The sequence below is a fragment of the Myxocyprinus asiaticus genome, chromosome 1 (assembly GCF_019703515.2).
Source record: "Myxocyprinus asiaticus isolate MX2 ecotype Aquarium Trade chromosome 1, UBuf_Myxa_2, whole genome shotgun sequence".
NCBI classification, from domain to species: domain Eukaryota; kingdom Metazoa; phylum Chordata; class Actinopteri; order Cypriniformes; family Catostomidae; genus Myxocyprinus; species Myxocyprinus asiaticus.
In genome coordinates this window covers 33432603-33444643 of record NC_059344.1, presented here as the reverse complement: position 1 = coordinate 33444643, position 12041 = coordinate 33432603, and the positions used below count along the sequence as shown (strand labels likewise).

The following is a 12041-nucleotide window of genomic DNA, read 5'->3' as shown; positions in this document are numbered from 1 at the left end:
GCAACTCTGTCAGGTAACTTCGCCCCTTCCTCCATGCACGGCAAGCTGCTAGCGCTGAGTGCACAAAGTGTCCAACCATCCACACTCCATTTTGTTGGTTAAAGAAGTGCATCATCCAGTAACTTGTAGTACACTTCTTTTTGTTGCATTTTCAGTGTACTGTAAATATACTACTCTCACTACTTACAATAAAAAATGAGGTAGAATAGTGCAGAAAGGTGTTGTTTGGGACACACCTTCTGTCATAAATTACTCACCCTCATGCCGTTCCAAACTCGTATGTTCTTTCTTCAAATTCTCAGTTTTGGGTGAACTATTCCTGTAACATAGAGAATAATCCTCATGACAAAATGTGCCCTGATGTTAGATTTACATAGAGCTCCAAACTCCAGTTTTAGGGTATTAAATTCTCTTGGTGCAGACACAATGATAACGCATAATAAAGGTGCCAAACACATGAAAGGGCATATCATTCTTATTCCAACCATTCTGTGAATGTGTGTGATTAAGCTGTTACCTATTAACTTGTTGGAACAGGCTGCTGTTTATACACTTATGTATTTACCATTTCCTTTCGACATGCAGACAAAATCAATCATAGTCTTTTCCTTGTAAAAAAAGAGAGATTTTAAAAGGTTTTTTTTTTTTTTAGCTGTCTTCTCATGTGTAAGTATACTCCTATTATATTCTCCCAGTCTTCAAATTAGAGCTGATTTCATTAGTTCAGCCCTGGACTAGAAAGAAAGTTGTTTTTTATACAAAGACTTTAAAGGATTTGGGTTTTAACAGCTGAAGAATGAGCCACCCATAACCCATACAGATCCTCTTCCATCACAAGAATGTGATTCACATTTTAAGCTGGGAATAATGAGTGATAGGCATGAAGAGGAGAGTGAGACACAGCTGAGAGAGCAGGGGAAACAGTGAGACAGGCCAAAGTGTCAGAGCCGCTCTATTTGTCCGTAAAGGAGGAGGGGCTGTAGGGAAGGAGGTGGGGACTATGCTAATAGATTGAGAGGAAGTCTAGAGGAATGTGTTTGAGATTTGAGGGAGAGTTCAGCTGGGAACATGCTATCTGCCAAAAGAAGAGAAACAGAATAAAGAAGAGGGACACATACTCACAATAAACAGATGAAAACATGCCCCATTTCACTGTGGTACCAGTGCAGGACAACTCACAGTCCAACTATGACAGTCTGGAGGGAATAAACTGGGTGGATTACACAGACACAGTACAGGGAGGATACCCTGGATATGGAGACACAGTCAGTTCAGATGGTAAGGGTTTTTCTTTTTATGTCACTTTGAGAAACATTTTCTTCTAGGCTGAAGTTGTATGGGTTTAACTTCATTAGGAGCTGATTTTTCTTTAAAGTGTATGAAGTTTGATAGGGATTAAATCTGGTATTCTTGACAATACCAAATACACTTAAGCCATCAGCAATATGGTAACCATGGCAGCTAAACAATCGCCAACGTCATATGATCCATTGGTTACTTACTTCCCCAATTTTTAGGAAGTTCTAAGCTTTATCATGTTGGCAAAGTTGTTTCTCTCTAAAATGACATATTTTTGCAATAAGGTGAGGGTAACTGATGCAGAGACGCTTGGCATAGTGCTGGCATGCTATACACTACTGTGGTGACAAAGGACAACAATCAAGAGCCAAAGCAGAGGCGGGACTGGGGGAGATTTACAATAATGGGACAGGCCTCAAGTATTCATGCACATAAAAGATGGAGCTCTCTCTCTTGTGCCAAGTCTGTTTTTTTTTTTTTTTTACAGCAGCAGCTGATGGGTTTAACATTTCTTTCCTCCATCTTGTTCCTTTCTCTCTTTCCTTTACTCTTTCAAAGTAAATTTAATACATTTTAAAAGAGAGATAAACAAACACCAAGAGAAGCAGGGATAAATGAACAGCAAAATAAAGATGTGCAGCCCTGAAGGCATGATTAAGAGAGACCAGCATCTGTTTATTGCAGCTGTAACTGGCATATGGAGAGATCATCGTGTCTGGTAAGATGCAGTCATCTTGTTCTTGGTGTGTTAGGGTGAAAATATTAAAATTTGGGATGAGATATATGAGTTAAGCTTCTATTAATTAGATATGCAAACAATTACACACACAAATCATAATGGACTGGATGTATAATCATAGATTAAACAAATCAATAAGGAATAGTGATAGGGAGAGAAAAGAGAGAGAGGGACAGAGAGAGGCTTAGGTATGATTTGCAGTAGATATATTTGTAGGTCCTAGCATATTGAATGAGTTTGATTTTCTATGTGTCTGCATATGTTGATGAAGACTGGTCTAGTGTGGCAGCTTCTGCACTGGGCTGAGCAGAGTCAGGGTGTTCACACTGCTAACTTTATTTCCTTGTGTGTCAGCTCGGCAATTTTAAGAGCAGGACTGTACACTGCGGTCACTGTGCTAAAACAGGCCTATAGTAGAAAAGCGACCAGCTTAGAGCACAAACCCCTACACCACATAACTTCCACATTACTTAGAGGAAAAGAGAGGAAGTGAAGGTGGAAGGTAGATAAAGAGAGACTTTTTTACATGAATATGAAAAAAATATTAAGTCTGTTCTGTGTGCCAGAAATCCTTGAGAAGTGCACACCTCAGAGAGAACATTAGCCAAGGAGAGACAACTTGATTCTATCAAATCAAAGAGAATGAGGGAAAGGGCACAGAGAGAGAGAGAAAGAGAGAGAGAGTAACGGTACATTTCCGCTGGCACGTTGTGAGCGAAGCTGAGTGAGCGTTTTCAATTCATTCCTACGGAAGCTGAGCGCCACGCTCGTGAGGTGGATTGTGGGATTGACAGCGCCGTGGATCAAGTTGTTCTGTAGTGTTGTGAGCGGCTTTGAGCAGATATCTTCTGCCCCAGTGGAAACACAGTGTTATAGCCTTAAGATAGAAATAACTCTCAACTTAACAGAATATATGGAGAGCACTGTGTGAGCATCATACACAGGCAACTGACTGACAGAAAAGAGCAAAGATGAACGAATTGTGAAGAACGAAGATTAATTTTTGAATAGTTGTGTCATTTGATATAAATGACACAACAAAACAGAAAGTTGAAGAGACCAGCTGCAAATCTTAAATTATGTGTAACATGAATGTCAGGCAGCTCATATTTATTCTGGCATCTATAGGTAGTGGTATTAAAGCTGTTGTTAGGATTGAATAACTGTTGTCTGACACAGAGGCCAAGCAACATGGGTAAATGAAATGGCAAGGAAATATTATACCTGTTGTTGTAGTCAGACAAAAATTTATATTGAAGGATCTCTAATAACACAACTGGAACAGCTTTTTTTTTTAATTATTATTATTGTTTTATGAGTGGGCATAGCACAAAACTAGCTGGTGTGTTTGACCTTAACTGTCTCCTTTTGTAATCCTCTCTAGAACCTGAGGGAATAGTTATTTGACACAGATAAAAACACCACTGTGCTATTTTGGAGTGGGAGCTGCCTGGTAGTCCTCAATACCAAGAATGTCTTTGGGCTCCTCATGTCCTTGCTGGTCCTTTAGGCCTGCTACAATGGTCTTCCTGAGAGGAGGCCTGTATTAATTTTTGTTGAAAGACAGCTTTACCTGACAGGCAGAGAATGTCTCATATTGACTTATCTCTTACTAATCTGTCACATGAAATTGTTTTGTGGACTTACATAAAGATCATGGACAGAGCTAAAAAATAAATAAAAATAAATATACTGTAGGTACAGTATAATGGCAGTCATTGTACCCTTTATTGATTATTAAGGGTTCACCTAAAGCTCATGTGCCGAATGGGGGCAAGTCAAGCCTCCAATAACAAACACAACATTCTCCTTGGCTTACTTTGGGGTTCTTTCCTAATGTAGGTTTGTTTGAAGGGCATTAACAGGACACTGGGGATTCTCCATGAAATTAACTCTGAAGATTTAAGAGTTCATCAGAGTAGACAAGTGTTTTAAAATGTGGTATTTTTAAGGCAATGGTAAGTCATATCATGTAAGAAAAAAAAACAAAACAACATATACAGGTGCATCTCAATAAATTAGAATGTCGTGGAAAAGTTCATTTATTTCAGTAATTCAACTCAAATTGTGAAACTCATGTATTAAATAAATTCAGTGCACACAGACTGAAGTAGTTTAAGTCTTTGGTTCTTTTAATTGTGATGATGTTGGCTCACATTTAACAAAAACCCACCAATTCACTATCTCAACAAATTAGAATACATCATAAGACCAATAAAAAAAAAACATTTTTAGTGAATTGTTGGCCTTCTGGAAAGTATGTTCATTTACTGTATATGTACTCAATACTTGGTAGGGGCTCCTTTTGCTTTAATTACTGCCTCAATTCGGCGTGGCATGGAGGTGATCAGTTTGTGGCACTGCTGAGGTGGTATGGAAGCCCAGGTTTCTTTGACAGTGGCCTTCAGCTCATCTGCATTTTTTGGTCTCTTGTTTCTCATTTTCCTCTTGACAATACCCCATAGATTCTCTATGGGGTTCAGGTCTGGTGAGTTTGCTGGCCAGTCAAGCACACCAACACCATGGTCATTTAACCAACTTTTGGTGCTTTTGGCAGTGTGGGCAGGTGCCAAATCCTGCTGGAAAATGAAATCAGCATCTTTCAGCAGAAGGAAGCATGAAGTGCTCCAAAATTTCTTGGTAAATGAGTGCAGTGACTTTGGTTTTCAAAAAACACAATGGACCTACACCAGCAGATGACATTGCACCCCATATCATCACAGACTGTGGAAACTTAACACTGGACTTCAAGCAACTTGGGCTATGAGCTTCTCCACCCTTCCTCCAGACTCTAGGACCTTGGTTTCCAAATGAAATACAAAACTTGCTCTCATCTGAAAAGAGGACTTTGGAACACTGGGCAACAGTCCAGTTCTTCTTCTCCTTAGCCCAGGTAAGACGCCTCTGACGTTGTCTGTGGTTCAGGAGTGGCTTAACAAGAGGAATACGACAACTGTAGCCAAATTCCTTGACACGTCTGTGTGTGGTGGCTCTTGATGCCTTGACCCCAGCCTCAGTCCATTCCTTGTGAAGTTCACCCAAATTCTTGAATCGATTTTGCTTGACAATCCTCATAAGGCTGCGGTTCTCTCGGTTGGTTGTGCATCTTTTTCTTCCACACTTTTTCCTTCCACTCAACTTTCTGTTAACATGCTTGGATACAGCACTCTGTGAACAGCCAGCTTCTTTGGCAATGAATGTTTGTGGCTTACCCTCCTTGTGAAGGGTGTCAGTGATTGTCTTCTGGACAACTGTCAGATCAGCAGTCTTCCCCATGATTGTGTAGCCTAGTGAACCAAACTGAGCGACCATTTTGAAGGCTCAGGAAACCTTTGCAGGTGTTTTGAGTTGATTAGCTGATTGGCATGTCACCATATTCTAATTTTTTGAGATAGTGAATTGGTGGGTTTTTGTTAAATGTGAGCCAAAATCATCACAATTAAAAGAACCAAAGACTTAAACTACTTCAGTCTGTGTGCATTGAATTTATTTAATACACAAGTTTCACAATTTGAGTTGAATTACTGAAATAAATGAACTTTTCCACGACATTCTAATTAATTGAGATGCACCTGTATATATATATATATATATATATATATATATATATATATATACTCAGTTTTTCCTAATTTTTTAAAATTTACTGTTGTATATAAGCAATATCACACTCACAATTGTGCTATATGGCCCTACATCAGCACTGCTGTGATTCGGCCGCAGGCACGAGGCTGCAGGCCGAGTGCCGTAGGTAATCACAGCAGTGCTGATTTGTGTGTGTGTGTGTGTGTGTGTGTGTACATGTTTATACTAAATTGTGGGGACCAAATGTCCCCAAAAGGATAGTAAAACCTGAGATCACCTACATTGTGGGGACCAACCAGCGGTCCCCACGAAGGTAATGGCTTATTAAACATACTAAACAATGTTTTTTTGAAAATGTAAAAATGCAGAAAGGTTTCTGTGAGGGTTAGGTTTAGGGGTAGGGTTAGGGTTAGGGGATAGAAATTATCGTTAGATCTGTATAAAATCCAAAAAAATGCATGGAAGTCTATGGAGAGTTCGCACAATTATATAAAAACATAATAGTGTGTGTGTGTGTGTGTGTGTGTGTGTGTGTGTGTGTGTGTGTGTGTGTGTGTGTGTGTGAGTGAGAGAGAGAGAGAGAGAGAGAGACGGAGCGTGTGTGATCACCTGTTGCCACACCCAAGCAGAGATGCTATAAGCTTTCTGAAGATTGGCTTTCTCAGTGGTAAAATAGCCGTTCAAGTGAGGTATTCTTCTCTATTTCGCGGTAGCCGGTGCGCAAGAGTCTTTCACTATAGAAACCGCAATGTCCTCCGCCATTTTTAACAGTATTTCCTCTCCAATGTGGAAACTCCGGTAAGAGGTAAGCACCTTGAGTTCTGTAATTAATCAGTCTGTTGTGTCTCTCAGCTGTGATGAGCCGTAATGCTGAAGTTGTTTGTTTAAAGCTGTTTAAAGCTATTTCCTAGCTTTAGTAGTGTAGTAGCGATCACAGAGCGCTGACGCGGATCACCAACTGGCTCATATTACACACAAAAATGATCTTTTGCCACCAACTGCTGGCTAACATATGTAGTGTAAAAAAAACTGATGTAAAAAGAGACACATAGCCTACAGTAGCTCTTAACACATCTGCACTGCTCTTACACTTCCGTTTAGAACCGCACGAACACAAGCGGAGTGATACACACACACAGTGAAGTGTCCGAGTGCTGATGGTGTCAGACCATCAGTGCTCATGGAACGTCTCTCGTCCAATCAGATTCGAGGACCGTAACTAACTGTTAGTTATCTTGGTGTTTGTTGTTTAGATTTTTAAATTACAGCATTGGAGCTTCATGAGTGTGCGGTGCAGCTTTTTCTTCTTCAGGCTCTAGATTCTCCCTCGTTAATGGACATCAAAGTCTGTGTACAATCTACTCTCCCATCATGGTAGAATTCCACAGACTCATTCAACTGTACTTTCCTAATGCAGAAAAGGCTATTACCAATCACTGTTGTGCCCGAAAGCAACACACTTATTCTTTCAGAATAAGACAAAAGTTAAGCAATCCATCCCATCATTTGTTGAGCTAAAACGGAAGTGATGGTTGCACAAACCAGTGCAGATATTCTACATACTGAGAGTAATGTATCAAAGTAGTGTTTTTTGACAAATATTTAGGATGACAAAATAATATGCTCAAAGGGGCTCGTTATAGAACAGCAGCTGAAATCCAAAATCACTGTCTGAAAAGTCTGAAGGTTCTATATTCTATGTAAATATAAATCCATTGTGTTTTAAAGTCATACTCTCCTGTGTCCTGACCTATACAGTACATCAGTTTGAAACAATGAAATGCTCCACTTTCATCCACAGACTGAGTACACTTTTTCATTTCTCATAAACCATCAGGTAACAGTCATCTGAGAAGACATCTCTTTTCCAATGAGGATTATTCTCTGTAAAAAAATAAAAATCAGGAAACTCCAGTTACAAACTTATTTTATGGTAACCCTGTTTTCTGAATAACAAATAACAGCTAAATTGTTTTTGCCCATAAGTGGTCAAGCAAATTTACCTTTTTTTCCAGTAATCTTACAGAATAAGAGCTACATCTCTATGCAAAGCTGTGAACACATCTAGAAGCTAAACTCTAATAATTTGTATGACATCATTTGAAAACTGCTAATTATTGACATGGTAAAAAGGACACTTCAGTATGCATATTGATTAATGATGACTCTAAGACATTACAGCTTTTTTTTGTTTGTTTGTTATAGCACAATTTCCTGTAAAGCTGCTTTGACTGTTGTGAAAAGTGCTATACAAATAAAAATGACTTGACTTAGTAGTGCATTATAATTAAGTAATGTAACGAGCTGTGAGAGTGTCACTGGTTGATATGGAATGTTTTCATACAGTAATACTCACTGGAGCTGGTTGACTAACCTGTAAGGATGCATCAGGAGTGTTGTGTGTCTATGCAGGGACCTCTTTCTCCAGTTGAGAGAACAGAGTGGGTTGGTTAAATACAGTTCATCAGCACAGTGGTTAATCTAAAATTTTATAACACAAATATAAAACATCACAGGCATGGGCACGCGCACACACACGCTTTTGGCAATGTGCTCATTATTATGCCAAACATGTCAAACAACCAAGTATTGCCAAAGACACTCTGAAGCTAAAATCGTCCAAAACAGCATGACTTTCACTCATAATGAAGACTTTAAATGTTTAATAAATGGGATGAATGTAAGCTCCTGACAGGGTAAATTGCTTTCTGTGGATTCAGTGGTAAAATATGCTGGCTACCACCCCTGGAGTTCGCTAGCTCGCTAGTTCGAATCCCAGGGCGGGCTGAGTGACTCCAGCCAGGTCTCTTAAGCAACCAAATTGGCTCGGTTGCTCGGGAGGGTAGTCACATGGGGTAACCTCCTCATGATCGCAATAATGTGGTTCGTTCTCGGTGGGGCGCGTGGTGAGTTGAGCGCAGATGCCGCGGTGGATAGCGTGAAGCCTCCACATGCGCTATGTCTCCGTGGCAACGCGCTCAACAAGCCACGTGATAAGGTGCGTGGGTTGACAGTCTCAGAAGCGGAGGCAACTGGGATTCGTCCTCCGCCACCCGGACTGAGGCGAATCACTACACGACCACGAGGACTTAAAAGCACATTGGGAATTGGGCATTCCAAATTAAAAAAAAAAAAAAAGAAAGGTGGGAACCAAGAATATTGATGAAGTCACCTTAAACACAAAATACACACACAAATCAACAAATTAAAATCTATGTGCGTGTTAAAAGATGTCTGCCACGTGTTCACATATACCCAGCTTGAATTTCATGACTACTATGGGACTGTTCCATTATCGACACTCATGACAGTCAAGTGGTACAGTATAATTACAATATCATAATAGACATATCATTTAGACACTGGCACCAGCTCAAACACTTAACAATAACTACCTAGTCTACTGGCCCCTTGAAACCACGATCTTTGAAGGAACATATTCACTGTTCCACTTTGAAGGTATAGTTAGCTAACTTCCTATTTGAACTTGTTGGTCTACCTTTGGGCTGTCATTTTATCAACAGATGCTCGAACATAACTTTTCACTACAGCTGGTTCACAAATATGCCGAGTCCATGTACTAGTATGGAGCAACAGTTTGTGTGTGCAATGTTTAATGATTATTATTGGGAAGAATTTATATTGTAATCTTTAGAGAATAGCTAAATTATTATTTTTTTTACTGTAAAAATGTACTTACAACAAGTACACAGGCCAGGGTCAAGTCTATAAACTGGCTGTTCAATGAACATCTGAAAGGTTTAAAAACACGAATATAGTCATGGATTGCATGCAGAAAAGAATAGAGAATGGTTTATTTTCCCTTAGAATTTATTTTTATTTTCATCAAACAGTTTAATGTTCATCACAATGTTCTTGTACTCTAGAATAGATAAATGCCTAAATGTGTAGAGTCTCTTAACACACACTAAACACTACAACTGTGATGCTGGTTGCTTTGGCTTTGATCTGCAGCATTTTGGCACAGTCCTGTTAACGTGTTCAGACCTGTCACCATTAAGCTTTTGCTTCACCCTCCTGCAGCCACCCAGCAAGAGACATTTTGTGTGGGGGCTGTCAAGTAATTTCAATTAGACTTTTAAACAGACAATTAAACTATCAGATCTGGGAACAAAGTTACTTTTAAACTTTTGCTCTCAGAAAACAAATCACTTTTAACATTCAACATTTCAAAATGTATCCACATTTTACATTATATCTCACAGAGGGAAAGACAGCTGACATTTCAGCAAAATTGTATTAAGCTCCTGAAAGCTAGAGGGCAGCATTTGACCAATTTTAAAACCGTGGAGGCCTAACGCAACAGTATTGATTTGTTAAAAACAAACTAAAAAAGGAGATTAAGACTCCATCACTGAATGATAGCTGATGTTCTCTAAATTTTCAATAATTCATTCTTTATCAACAGTTTTAAATGTGTTAACATTATGGATTAGAAGTTTAATGGGAGGCCTTTTCTGAATTTAGATTTATTTATGGAGTAGGTCACTTGCTTGATTCTGATGTGTTTCCTATTTCTGAACCCCAGTGTGTGATTCTGCTTACAGTCCTATTAGCACATATTGACTGTATTGCGTATGACTGTGTGTAGCAGTGTTTGTGATGCATCAGTACATGCACACTGAGCCTGAGGGGCTGTGTGTACTGTAGACCTGTATGTCTCTGATTGGATGTGTAACTGTCTGTGCATACACATTTTAATGATTGTAAGTGTGTGTGGGCAGGTTTAAGTGGTTTACGAGGAAAAAAAAATTAGGGTATAAACTGGTAATTACAAGGGTATTATGCTATAAATGTGGTTTATGAGGACATTTCTAGTGTCCCCATAATTTAAATAGCTTAAAAAACATACTAAACAATGTTTTATTGAAAATGTAAAAATGCAGAAAGTTTTTTGTGAGGGTAGGTTTAGGGTTAGGGTTAGGGGATAGAATCTATAGTTTGTACAGTATAAAAATCATTATGCCTATGGAGAGTCCTCATAATGATAGCTGCACCAACGTGTGTGTGTGTGTGTGTGTGTGTGTGTGTGTGTGTGTGTGTTTGTGTGTGTGAATACTGGACCCCTCACTCTCTCAGTAACAGTTCACTGTTCGCTGTACATAGCAAAACATGCGTCACAACAATTCTAATGCAAACTCTACTACTATTGGCACACAAACCCTGGACACAGGTGAGTGAGACCTATAGCAGGCAGAGAGAGCAAATAGAACACAGCCTTGTTATGAAAGAATCTTCTGGCCTTTTATTATAGATCTTGACTCTTGACTGATATTTGTGAGTTAATATATACACTAAGGCAGAGAGAACATGTATATGAAAAAGTTTGGAAGAAGACTTGAAAGACCAGTGTGGTAAATAACATGTCTGTGATATAGACTGAAATTAAGGGAAATAGAATCCATGCACAATCAAAATAATCTCTTTCTGCTTCTTTGCTCTCTGTAAAGTTTTGACAGGAAAAGAAAAAAGAGTTTTCAAATATTCTCTCTCTAATGTCTGTCTGACCCTCTAAAGGGCAAATATTGAATAAATGACACTCACGTCAATCAAAAGCTATAAATCTGGGTGTTCAGTATGAGTGTCAGCTTTGGTGTAAAAAAAAAAAAAAAAAAAGAAAAAGAAAAAGAAATGTCTAAAAAAAAAAAGAAAAAAGCAAAAAAAAAAAAAAACTATACATCATTTCAAAGGTCTAAGATGTCAAGTTTTAATATTTTACAATATAAATCTTAAAGGAGTTGGGAGATAAATATACAGTATAATAAATCTGAACATAACCAAGTTATGGTCTAAAATGTCTGTCTACACACACTCCCCTTTTTTTAAGACATAAGGATGGTATATATGTACTGTGCTGTTTATAAAAATATAATTACAGTGATGTGACTGATGTGTTGCACAGTTCTAACTGTAATTACATAACATACAGGACATTAGTGAGACAGGAAGTGACATCAGAATGTGGGCAAAAACTAACAGCGATTCTGAGAAAAAAAAAAAGAAGAAAAAAAAAACTCCACACTAAATGTGGTTGGATAATATGCTATACACAGCAGAAACAGCAGCAAGAGTGGTATGGTAGCATGCCATTCTGAAATCAGACTGTTCCTATCTTTTATTCTCTCTCTCTCACACTCTCTCTATCTCTCTCTCTCTCTCTCTCTCTCTCTCAGTTCTAAATGGGCAGTGGATTCCTGTGCTTCTTTACATAAACTTGACTACAAATATTTAATCAATCTAGATAGGGTAAGTAATATCATATTTGTGCAATACTAAAATACAAGGGAGGTAAAAAGGAAAACATAAATGTATAATAGAGCAAATGAATGATAGAAGACTGTTGGTATATATATATATATATATATATGTGTGTGTGTGTGTGTGTGTGTGTGTGTGT

General features: G+C 38.6%; 1 protein-coding gene across 4 annotated transcripts in view; it reads left to right on the top strand.

Moving 5' to 3' along the window:
- Positions 1 to 1037: 1037 nt before the first annotated feature.
- The window catches only part of LOC127448372 (solute carrier family 12 member 4-like), a 36500-nt gene continuing 25496 nt past the window's right edge, over positions 1038 to 12041 (top strand). The window contains exons 1-3 of one of the 4 annotated variants that reach the window (XM_051710862.1): positions 1142 to 1278; positions 1584 to 2017; positions 11818 to 11890. Coding sequence is in view for 1 of the 4 variants with exons in the window: in XM_051710844.1 (XP_051566804.1) it covers positions 1140 to 1278 (139 nt within the window). In the remaining 3 variants the exon portion in view is untranslated. Of the gene's footprint in view, positions 1279 to 1583; positions 2018 to 8254; positions 11891 to 12041 lie in introns of those variants that run through there. The other 3 variants (XM_051710871.1, XM_051710844.1, XM_051710853.1) reach the window with 3 other exon arrangements.